The 12804-nt window shown below is 38.6% G+C and overlaps 1 protein-coding gene across 7 annotated transcripts in view; it reads left to right on the top strand.

Annotated features, from left to right (window-relative positions):
- Positions 1–12804, top strand: part of LOC146362544 (receptor-type tyrosine-protein phosphatase U-like) — a 252231-nt gene that overhangs the window by 223690 nt on the left and 15737 nt on the right. For all 7 annotated transcript variants that reach the window (XM_084919376.1, XM_084919377.1, XM_084919375.1 and 4 more), the window contains 5 exons: positions 3940–4037; positions 6337–6453; positions 6614–6768; positions 10107–10242; positions 12277–12426. In XM_084919376.1, coding sequence (XP_084775502.1) covers positions 3940–4037; positions 6337–6453; positions 6614–6768; positions 10107–10242; positions 12277–12426 — 656 coding nt within the window. The remainder of the gene's footprint in view (positions 1–3939; positions 4038–6336; positions 6454–6613; positions 6769–10106; positions 10243–12276; positions 12427–12804) is intronic.

Below are 12804 nucleotides of genomic sequence, written 5' to 3'. Positions count from 1 at the left end.
ATAAGGTTGTGTAGCCCTCTGCCTCATACACAGATCAGGACTCTCACTCTTACCTGTAACTGTTTCTGTGTCTTCACCTTGACTTGACTTACACTGCAGCTCTGCAAGTAGTGAGCCACAACAGATAAAACTAGTTTGTCGGAGCATCTTTGCAACACTGGTTTAACACTATATTGTGGAAAAAAGCAGTAAAAAGAATAATCGAGCCATTTTTTCAAAAATATTATTAAGCTCAATTGAATCCATTAAACTATGATCAGCTCTTATTTGTTTCCCTGCTCCAACATAAGTTAATTTGACTTTCCAGTCTCGCACAAATATGATACACTTTTAAAATTCTTTTTTTTCTGTTGTCATTGATGGAGAAATAAAAAAAATAGCTCCAAACTCTGTAGTTGATGCTCAAATTAAATTAATTAATTTAAAATGGAAAATAACTGATTATTCTCTGATATCCAGCATTAGGTCTGACAACCTTAGACTTTATCGTTACCTCAGACTTTATCAGCGCTTTACATTGTAAGTTGTTAAATGCAACTTACAGCACAAAGCAAGACATATTTTTGTTGAGAAAATTACTTTTAGAATATATTAAATATACGTTTAATGAAAACTAGCAGCTATAATTGCCTGTGTCACTATTAACTTAATGGAACTAAGTTTAATCATGCATAACTTCAAGCCATAATTCAGTTTAAATGGTTGTTATATAAAAATACAATTTCTTATTGTTTTTCTCTTCTCCTATAGAGTTGTGATGAAGGCATGAAGAAAGAATTTAGCGATAGACATCAAAACGTTTTTTTTTTCAGCGTCACTCAGTGGGGACTCAGTTCTGCTCTTTAATGATCAGAAGGTTGCTGCTTTATTTGCTGTTTGCTGAAAGTCTATTTTATCTCCGTTTTTTTGTAGTCTAATATATTCATGAGTTTGGGTTCCTAAGTTACCATATGTTTCATTTTTTGGAGATCTGAATCTATCTGAATTTCAGGAGCGGGACCACGCCTCCAAACACGCCCCTTCCGGTTCTTATCTATATATGACCCCCCCCCCCCCCCCCTCCCCCCCTAATTCTACAAGCTGTTCGCTCTTGTTTTTGGGCCCTACCCTTCCTCCCCTTTATCAATTCATTCACTTCTCATTAGTACCGCCAGTCCCCTCCGAGGCCTTCCCCAAACCTCAATTCATTTTTAAGCCATTTGCCTTTTTCTACTAAAAAAATACCATCAACCTAAACTGAGGACTTGGGCCCAGGTAGTAAATTGTGTCCTTGAAACATAATCAATTCATAAAAATGTAAAATGTAAAACTAGCTGAAATTATAAATAACACTATGGAAATAAGTTATAGTTGAGGAGGTAAGAGCATTACTTTAGCTGTGAGACTCATGTACTGTAGAGTGTACATACAGTGACTCATCATTAAGGCTGCAATTTGTGCACTCTGCACACTCCTAGCATCATGCTGTGCATACGTGTGCCGTGAGCCCCGGGTGGTCAGCTGTGGCGATGTGTTGGGTTTGATTTGTTGTATCTTAGATGAGTCGTAAGACAGCTGAGCTCTTGCAGCAGGTGCTTTGGGCTAGCTCTCTATTATGTCCAGGGGAGCGGGAGGAGACGGGTGATAGGAGAGGCAGACAGGGAGGAGAAATGCTAAGTGTACTCCACAAACTCCGGTCCACAGTGGCAGTAAGTTATGCCGTGCATACAGATTTACCCAGCTGCTGGGATCAAACATGATCCATCTCTCGCCTGACTGTCCCCTCCCTCTGGTGATGTATTAGTGCGCTTCTCCTACTGCTGAAAAATTATCATCTCGCATATCTAATACACATAAAATAAGACTGCAGCAATTGCTAACAGGGGGGCGAGCCATGAATAACCTGTAAGGAGGAGGAAAAACAGTGGTTAAAGTAGCTGCCCACGTGCGCACTTTAAAACGTACTCAGGCTGGAGCTGACTCACCTTGGGTTGACTGGAATCAATACAGACCAGTACACGGCTGTTACGAAAGCCAGAGCTCTTGTCATGCTCTGATTTTAACAGGCAAGTAACGCTGTTCCTCCTCCTGTTGTCTTTGCATGTTTGCCCTGGGGCATGTAGTCAAAGGCATGCTTTTTGATTCCACAACTGTGCAAATAAAAGCTGTGAAAACAAGCACTGCTTTATATCTCTTTCTATTTATTTATCTGTTGAAACACAAAGCCTCAGAAACCCTGTATTGCCTTTCTCATTTAATTTTTACACAAATTAGAACCAACCAGAACATTGCATTCTAAGCAAGCGATTAAGTGATCAATATTTTTTCACATCACACACTGTTTTTTCGCACACAGTTGACTTTAAACAGTCAGGCTGCTCTTTTTAATCTCAGTGTCAGGACATGAAACTACCTGACATATCTACATTTGGAGATCACAGTCAAAGGGGAATATTTGAATTTGTTTGCAGGACTTTATTAAAAGGATTTGGAGGCTTAATCAATATGACCATTACAGAAAGTTAATTTCTGACCACCCGCACGTACAGTGCATCTATATTTCTATTTCCCAGTAAATCTGTGAATCTGCTGAGACAAACACTGGTGAATTGTGGCCAGTGAGTTTGCACGGACGGTAAGATAAGATAAGATAAGATATTAGAGAAGATAAAATAATGGTAAATGGCCTGTATTTGTATAGCGCTTTTACTAGTCCCCCCTAGGGACCCCAAAGCGCTTTACACACCCAGTCATCCACCCATTCACACACACATTCACACACTGGTGGAGGCAAGCTACAGTTGTAGCCACAGCTGCCCTGGGGCAGCTTGTTAGGCACCTTGTTAGTCCCACACGTGGGAAATTTGTTTGGCCACGGCAGAAAGTGGGCAGTACAAAGTTAAGAGCATCACACACAATCTTGAAGTCCATTATCATATGTGCCTCAGTGGAAGTTTTTGTGTTAGTCCCAGCTTAGGTGATTTTTTTTCACCTTGTGTGTGCTTGTTCTTTCCTACATAGATCTCAAGATTTGAATAATATTTACTTTATCAAGGAAATTATTGCATTTTAAGGGTATTTCCAGTAGCTTTTTTTTTTTTTTTTTTTTTAAATGTATTTGCTGCTTTAAAGAGAATTTCAAGCAGTGTGTAGTTTGTGGTTTTTTTGTTAACCGCTGCCAAAGTGTGGCCCACTCATGTTTTGTAACATTTTCTGGACAGCAGTGAAGCTCCATGCAAAGAGGACTAAGATGTGTAAGAATCTGATTGTGCAGTCATGGCTTAGTAGTAGTGACTCTTCATTGTTTAGTATAGAAAATGTCAAATATCATCAGCCTGATGATTTAAGTGTCTGTGAGGTTCAGTTGTGATCTTGGGCCCAGATTTACACAGGAAAAATACTATGTGAATGTTTTTGCATACAAAGACATTTAGAGTAGTTACATGAAAGAAGATGATATTTCTGTTAGACAAACTGTGTGGGCTGAAATGAATCCATACTTCGTTCGCTGAAATACATGTAGTGTGTTTGGCAGAGGAGTCAGTATGAAGGAGGACCTTGTGATATTATTAACACAACAGTGTAATGAAATCAATGAAAGTGTCATCTTCTCCTGGAAGCTGTGATTTGTGTCAGCCACTGGTGCCTGGGAAAGGCAACACAGAAGCTTATTTGCACAATGGCGGAGGATTTGTGGGTGTATTGAAATGACATTTCTCCGTAGTATTAGAACAGAGAGCGGGCAATAGTTCATGAATGACACATTGTTACTCTATTCCCTGGCATGGATTACACACTGCCTGTACATTGATGGTTATTGCTGCTATTTTCTCTGACTTATTATCATCTCTCTTCCTTCCATATCGTCCTCTCTCCTTCTGTAACTTCTCTTCCTCTTCCTCTTCCTCCCTGTTTCCACTCTTCCACCTGTAACTCTGTTGTGTATCTCCTCCTCCACAGGCCCCAAGCAAGAGATGATCTACGATTTCTGGCGGATGGTTTGGCAGGAGAACTGCTTCAGCATTGTCATGATCACCAAGCTGGTGGAGGTGGGCAGGGTAGGTTTCCCTCGCCTTTGTCCTGTGACCTCTTTAGCCGCCTGTGAAGATGAATGGAGAGATGGATTCTGAAGTTCCCTTTATCAAGGGCTATATATTAGAAGAGCTGCTCTGCTCTGTTTTTGTGGGAGGAAATGGCAGCAGCTGTCTGATCATGAGTGATCACCTTTTACTTTGGTGGCTGTGGTCCAAGGTCAGAGCTTTGATGTTGATGAAGGCCTATGGTGAAGTACTGGAATACAGTAGACTCTTATACTCTTCCTATCTGCTGAATGCAGAAAGCTACAGTTTGTACTCAAAATGTATACAAAAGCAACTGTACAATTTCTAAAATATCATAACTAGGAAAGGGCATACTGTTGGGATACCAAAAACTGTTATACTACAGTCACACCAGCAAAAACAGCCCACAACACAACCAAACTTACTGCAAAATGTTTGCAGTGATCTCTTTGCCTTTGAAACGGTTCCTCGGGCACATGATCTACATCTTCAGAGCAGCTTTGTTGCATGAGGACATGTCGGTTTGCAGTTGAATGAGAACAAATTGCTGATTACATGCAATTTGGTTTGTTGTAATACAACAGTGAACTGTAATAATTTGGCATCTGTTGCAAACATGTTGCAATCTACACAGAAATTCACATTAACTGTATACATTCAGAAGCTCATACAGTTGAGAGAGAACTTCAGAAACTCTTCCACAAAGAATGACGCACTTGCTGCAGGACAACTGCAAAATGGCATAAGTGCAGACAGGTGCTCCACAACTTTGCCTTTATATAGGAATGCGACCAGAATACAAACAGCTGGCAACCAGTTAAGTTGAGTCCCCAATTTTAAAGAAAGTTGCAGTCACCAGCAGAGACTGGCTCAGACTGGTTTGTCTGATTTTATAAATTAGAAGGCAGTCCAAGTGGCACTGCAAGTAGCACTGTCACTCACCTTGCAATTGAAAGTGGTTACACAGAAGTTGAGGGTGCCGCATGCTCAGGCTTTGGGCAACCGTTTGGTCACAGAAATTACTTGCAATTGTTTGCTGAATGTGAAAAAAATCAATGCAATTTCTGGGCAGCAATTTGTCCCTAATTGCAGGGAGGTTGCCATCCCATTTTTACTCTCATGTGACTGAGCTTTTAGGTAGTTTTCTAAGTAGTTTCTTGGGTTGCTCTATTGAAACCTAAGAAATATCTTAACCAGTAAAGTAATTGACTGTTTGCGGTTGTTAAATATTTTGTGTGTAACTGACCTATTTTATATTAATATGTATTTCACCCTAAATATGATTGAGTCTGTAGCAAATCTTACTATGCTTAATTAAAAAGAACATTTAGATTGACATTGCTTTAGTGTAATGTTTTACTTCAGTACATAGTAAACAAAAATCTTGTGTCAGCTCAGGTTAGTGATTGTATTTAAGTTTTCATTTTTTCTTAACTTTACAGTCTCTGGATCCTAAATTAGCTAGTAAGTTTTGTTAGTTAAATTAGCTGTGTTTAGTATTGTGTACATTTCAGATTGACAGATTAATGGAAATAATGCTTTGAATCATGAAAATAAATGAAATGCCTGCACCTCACAATCTTCTCCACAGATTGCTTCTCACTAATTTAAAAATGCAATACATTTCAAGCAGGCTTTTAGAATAGAAGTTACAGTTTAGCAGTTGTTTCCCTTCCAGAAGCATAAATGAAACATAAAGCATACAAATTGAATGGCATCTCTTTTTGTGAAATTCAAATAACTTTCCAATCACACGTCGAAGCAAGTGTCGGCCAGGGTCACATATTAACAGGGACAAAAAAATATAAAAGCCTGAACTGTGAAATAATTAATCAATTTTAAATTAATTTTATGAAACCTTCTGTCAATTAAAAAAATTAAGAAATATAAATGTGATTTTTATTTTAAGAACTTGTTCTACGTCCAGCATTTTTGTACAATTCAAAATACATTGTGCTATTTGTTTAGTGTTTTTTTAAGAAATAAAATCACATTGATGATGTAGAGGCCATCACCCCCATCGGTCACAGCAGATGGCCGCCCCTGTCTTTCCTGATTCTGCTGGAGGTTTCTTCCTGTTAGAAGGGAGGTTTTTCTTCCCACTTTCGCCAAGTGTTCATTCATAGAGGAGGTCGTCTGATTATTAAGATTTTCACTGTCACTGTAGCTTCCTTACCTTATGATATAAAGCACTGTGAGGTGATTATAACTGAACTGAGCTGAATTAATACCTGGTTATATTAATTCAGCCATACATTAACTATATTTAACCTGTAACTGAACTTTCTTTGTTCAGATGAAGTGCTGTAAGTATTGGCCCGATGACACAGAGCTCTACGGTGACATCAAGATAACACTGCTGAAGACTGAAACACTTGCAGAGTACACTGTGCGCACCTTTGCCATGGAGAGGGTGAGTCATACTCTTGCATTATTTTTATATCAAACCTGTGAGCGTGGCCGGTGTGCGTCATTTGTACCCAGCAGCTCAGCTCTCATGTCTTTTTTATTTCAGCCATTTCACTTCTTATAATCATCACTTCACATTACACCTGACTCATTGTTTGTTTTAGAGAGGTTACCCTGCCAAACACGAAGTGTGCCAGTTCCACTTCACCTCTTGGCCTGAGCACGGCGTGCCGTACAACGCTACGGGCCTGTTGGCTTTCCTGCGCCGGGTCAAGGCCTCGACTCCTCCTGATGCTGGACCTGTGGTGGTCCACTGCAGGTAACATCCCTTCTGTCCTGATAATAAGCAAATTGCCTAACAGATATGGTGGCTGTAAATACTCCCTCCTATAAATACGCCATGTTCAACATGTTCCAGTGCGCTTAGATAGCACTTAGCACTGTTTTTTTTAGCTTCAGTTTGTGTTTTTCTGCATTTCTCAAAATAACTGTCAGCTTCTCTGTGCTGTGTTTGTGTTGTGGAGAGCACAAAAGTGTTGATAAAATAAAATGCTTCACACATACCCAGAAAACATTCACAAAGACGCAGGTGGTAGGATTTTTCACAACGGGCAAGGACAGCGTCTGGCTTTTCAGGGAAGAATTTTTTTTAAGCTTTCTGTTGACTAATAATTGTTATTAGACCTGCAGCAGAAGCTTTTGCTCACAGATTTATTTTTGATCCATTTGGGCATTTTTTTAACATAGAAAATATAGAACAAGTTCTCATGCTACAATCACGATTAACTTACTTCTACTGTAGAGAAATTGCTGATGTAACACTGCCAACAGTTTGTTAGGGCTGCTGTGAAAGCTGTGAATTGAACTCTGGTGCATTCTAAGGAGCTTGGAAAGAAAAGCGTCTGGATTTCTTTAGGTTGCTTGAACAACCTAAAGAAGTCCAGACGCTTTTCTTTCCAAGCTCCTTAGACTACGATGACCTGGATGACTGAGAACCTTCACAGACAACTCTGGTGCATCTTATAATAAGCCATCTGTATAAGTAACATAGCTTCTGTTCGTGCAAATCATTTGGTAACTATGGTAACACCCTGTCAGCTTATTAAGTCCATTAGAGAACTTGACAGCAAACCTGTGCCAATACTTCACAGCGAAACCAAGTTTGAAAATGCCTTTATTTCATTCTGTCTCTACCTCTTTGTCATAACATACAATGATGTGCAGGATAACTGTTCCTACAGCCTTCACTTTAACGTGGAGCATGACTTGCTCTGCTCCAATGAAATTTATTTTATTTCAACACCTGGGATCCCTAAAGTACTTAAGATGCCGGATGAAAGTCAAAAAAATGTCATATGAATCAATTAAATGCCAGTTTGAGTAACAAACAGCTTTACAACAAACAAGTCTGAATGCAAAAATCCAGTGTGTGTACACAAGTAGCTGCCGTATGTAATCACTCACAACAGAAAAACTAATGAGAAACACAAATGAAATGAATGAATGTTTTAAAGCCTAATGTTAGTGTTTTGGCCATCACATCTAGTCATCACATCTATCACATCAACACAATTTCGATCTGCTCCTCACGTGTTAACCTCTTCGACATGTCAATGGCTGTGAACGAAGAGAAACTTGTAAATAAGTCATGAAAGAATAAAGTTACGTTGAAACCAAGCACACCATTGTTTTTCTTGTGACATTACCAATAAGTTTGATGTGTCACATGGCCCTCTTCCTATTGAAAAAACAAAAGTTGTATCCAAGATGGCCGACTTCTAAATGGCCACCATGGTCACCACCCATCTTGAGGAGTTTGCCTCCTCACATATACTAATGTGCCACAAACAGGACTTTAATATCACCAACCATTCCCATGTTATTACGGTGTATCCATATAAATGGCCCACCCTGTACAGACAGGACTTCATTTATGCCAAAACCCAGTTTGCACTAGCCCCATGCAACAGCTTCCTGTTTTGCCACCCACTTTATGTGAAAACAGCCACACCTTTAATCATGGACTGAGTTTAAAAAAATGATGAAGACCCAAACCATGAGAATAAAATTCTCTTTGTTGCTTACCATTATTAATGGCCCCCAAAGTTGCTGCAGAATGAGCACAGATATTTTAAATATAAACAGATAGTTGGGTAACCTGTGTCTCAGTTCATTAAAATACATTTTTACTTTTTAGTTATTGTTCACAATTACTTTTTACAAATGTGTGAGTGGTATTGTAGTTAAACGCTTTGTGATGTGATGCTGTAGAAAATAATAATCCAACAGGGCTAGAGAATGGATTTATGACAAGTTGTATTATTTGTTCAGTCCTGAGGAAAACATACAGCCATACAGACAGACAAGTAAGTCACTGATGGAAAATTCCACTGTCAGGAACTACATTTTAATGAAATGTATGTCTATTGTTTTGTTTGTGTCTGGTTATTAAATAAACAGGTTCTTATATAGCTCTTTTCTACTCTACTTGAGAAGTCAAAGTGCTTCACACAACTTGCCTGATTCACTCATCCACACCCATTCATACAAGCACTTTAAGTGATTTTCTATATATATATATATACATATGGATGCATCCGAGAGCAAATTGGGATTAGTATCTTTCCCAAGGATTGGGAACAGACTGGGAGGAGCAAGGTGTCAAACCACCAACCTTCCTTTTAGTAGATGAGATACTCTACCTCCTGAGCTACAGCCACCCCAGGACATAAATCATGATTTTTGCAATTGTTTTTTGTATTACTGGACTGCCAGTCAGGTACTTTTCTGAGAGAACAAAGCAAGAAATGGAAATGCCATTTGTATGTGTGTGTGTGTGTGGGGGAGCGAGAGAGAGAGAGAGAGAGTTTGTGATTAGTTCAATAATATGGAAAAACAGCTAGTTTTATTTTTGTGCTGTCTGCCTTTTATAACCTGATCGTACTGTGTATTATATGGCACCAAGTCAGTCCAAAAAACTCAACAGTCAAAATAGCAGCACTGTATAGTAGGTCAACTGTGAGAAATATAAGCAGGGGTAAATATCACTGAGTCACTTTGGATTTGTAATAATCACCAACATGCTGAGATCTGTTCTTGGTGTTTGTTTTTATTTTAGCCCAGTCTGCCAGTGTACACCCTCTCTTGGATTTCAGATTCTGATTAAGCTGTGATGCTTTTCCGTTTTATCATAAGTGATACTTTTTTAACAACACTGGCGCACTGCTGAGAGTGTTTTTTCCTTTCAGTAGAAGAGCAATGGCTATATGAAGACAAATATTTCTTTGGGTGTAAGATATCCCAGCAGTATAGGATATCCCAGTGCAGGCACAGTTTTAAAGTAACTAAGCCTTACCTAGAAAGAGCTGAAGCATTCACAGACATTGAACATCTTTACAGCAGTGTTAAAGCAAAGCATAGGCCAGAACAGAGTGGCCTATGTTTAAATGTTTTAGCGCTCTGCAACTAACTGAAACTTCAAGCTATGATAGAAGATAGAAGGTTAGTGTATCCACTGTCTTTATTTGCAGGACAAAAGCTCCATTTGTACACGAGTTAAAGAATCTCATTTATTAATGAAAGGATCCCCATTGAGTTTTTTTCTTTTCAGTGGTATATTCAGGCCTTCTAATCCATCTCCCCTCTCCTCTGTGACAGCATGGGGGCAGGCAGGACCGGCTGCTACATCGTTCTAGATGTCATGTTGGATATGGCTGAGTGTGAAGGAGTGGTGGACATCTACAACTGTGTTAAGACCCTCTGCTCACGTCGCATCAACATGATCCAGACTGAGGTGAGTGGGAGAGTGGAAATGTGGTTAGAGATGCCATGCTGATGGCTTTAACAGAAGCTCACAGGTTTAGCCTTAACAGCAGGAAGCTGCTGGTGGCCCATATTTTCCATCTTTTGTATTTTTTCCTTCCACACATTTACATCAGAATTGTATTCTTTTCAATAAAGGTGGGTTTCCAAAACAGCATTCAGGTGAAGGTAGCGGTGTTCACACACAGTCTTTGATGTAACAGTTGAGATATAAATCCCAAAAGGTTAATTCTGTTCATCTGGACCTGGCGTTTTCAGTGGGATTTGCATATTAATGATCAGACCTCGCAGCCCATTGTTCCTTCATGGGTTGGTTTCGGTCATTGTGCAAATGTACTGTTTATGAGGTTGGGGAAACCTGCAGTCAGCTGAGACTGAAGAAGTCACCTGGATGAGTGACGAAACGTTTCTCCCACTGAAAACATTACATCCAGATGAACAGAATCAACCTTTTGGGATTAAATTTTCTAATGTTTGGTGGTAGCATGTCATATAGTAAGACAGCAAACTGAGTTGAAAAATCCAATTTTATCAGTTAGAAGTCACCTTAAACGGTGATGATTATGAATACCACCTATAAGTAGTAAATATTTACCACAATTAGTTCATAAACATAAATAATTTTTGTTTCAACTGTAATATTAGTTATTGATAGAACATTGTAAAGCTGCCTAACTTTACAAATTACAAATTGTTTTTTCATTTCATTTCCTTTTTTTTTCTACAATAGTGCTGATTGAGGCCAAACTGACAAAAAGAGTAGCATGGATAAAGGCGATGGGTCATGGGTCTTAATCTTTGAATTCAGGTGTTTTCAGTCATTGCAACAGCTCAAATTAAGTGATTAACTGTGCTGTCTGACTTTTATAAAAATATGGGGAAGAATTAGTTTTTTAAAGAAGAAAGAAAACATGTAAATGAGTGTTAATATGAAGAAGTAAAGTAAGTAAAAAGCCACCTTCAAGGCATTGCTGTATATATATTATAGCTCTGATTTATTTCTATAAAATACTGTCCATCCAACTTTTGAGACAACGGAGCCAAATGTAGGGAAATGGTGTATACACATATACACCCATCTGTTTATACATTTATTTAATTCTGTAAATGTACAACTTATTGTCTTTAACTAATTATATTATCTGTAACTGTTTCATGCAAAAACGATTCTACACTGAATATATATTTAAAAATGTAATTATGTTGAATTAGCAAAGAAGCAGCTACATTAGTGTAGAAAACCAGTGTCAGACTTTTATTAAAGACAAATATCATTCATTCATTTCCTAAAATCCTTGCTTTAATTGTATAAATAAACTCACAACTCACAGTTTTTTTATTCTAAGTGTGCTTAGAGTGAACTCACAATCTTCAAATAAATAAGCGGGAGAAAGACATTAATTACCGCAATAAACAAAACTATTAAAAGTTGGAACGTCATTCTTGTCTTAATAAGTCGGGAATAGGAGACGGCACAGTAAATACACAAACAATAGTATTTATTTCCCTTTAATTTCATCTCTTCTCTTAGCTGCAGCTTGTCTACCAGTTAAATATGAGTACAATTATAGAGCATATTAAAAATGATAAATAAGTTGGAAGAGGGACAGTTTTATGTCTGTAATTCTGAATGTATCCTCAGCTCTTTGATCTGTTGTTTTGTTGAACATCAAAACAGATTTCCTAGTTTCCTCGTTAATTGCACAGCTCGTGACTTTTTTAAATGGTGTGTGTGGGCAGTGTTTAGCTCCTCTGATGTGTGTTTGCTGGACTTTTTTACCCCATTTTACGGACACTTTTTTCTGCTTGGAAACAATACCCGAGTGTCGGCATGGTAATGTGAAGAGTATTGAACAGCTCTGACTGTTAGTCAACAGCATTAATTAAATTCAGCATTGTTTTTGACGAGTGGGCAATTAACAGTGAGGGCGCTCTTTGGTGAGACGGAGGGGTTTTATGTGACTTGGGAAAAGTGGGAATGCGTTACCCTCTGTGTGTGTTTCAGGAACAGTATGTTTTCATCCACGATGCCATTCTGGAGGCTTGTCTGTGTGGAGAGACTGCCATCCCTGTGACTGAGTTTGCTCTCACTTACAAAGAAATGCTAAAGGTCGACTCACAGAGCAACAGTTCGCAGCTGAAGGAGGAGTTTCAGGTAATACTGAGAGACGATGACGGTTTAAGTCGGGGATTGTGATTACTGTCGTCGTTTTTCATTTCAAACTGGGGTAGAGTTAAAAATTTACATGTTATGCATGTTGTGAAATCAGCTGAATCACAGCAAATCAGCACTTTTTACTTTTTTGTTGTCTACAGAGGCACATATTTGTTGAATCTGTGTTCTGGATCCTTTTCTCACCTAAAGCAGCTCAACAAATGAATATTCAAAAGGCAAAAAAAAAACCAAAACACCCATAAAGATTTAAACCCACTTAGAAGTTGGAAAAAAAGACACTTCTGAACTTGCCTGAGAATCTTCGCACTTTAAATTACTTATTAAAAGTTAAAAGTATCACAAACTCCAATGGAAGGT

The sequence above is a fragment of the Perissodus microlepis genome, chromosome 22 (assembly GCF_051167445.1).
Source record: "Perissodus microlepis isolate ML-2025 ecotype Zambia chromosome 22, ASM5116744v1, whole genome shotgun sequence".
In the NCBI taxonomy this organism is placed as follows: domain Eukaryota; kingdom Metazoa; phylum Chordata; class Actinopteri; order Cichliformes; family Cichlidae; genus Perissodus; species Perissodus microlepis.
The sequence above is the reverse complement of the archived record's forward strand: the minus strand, read 5'-3'. Positions and strand labels throughout refer to the sequence as shown.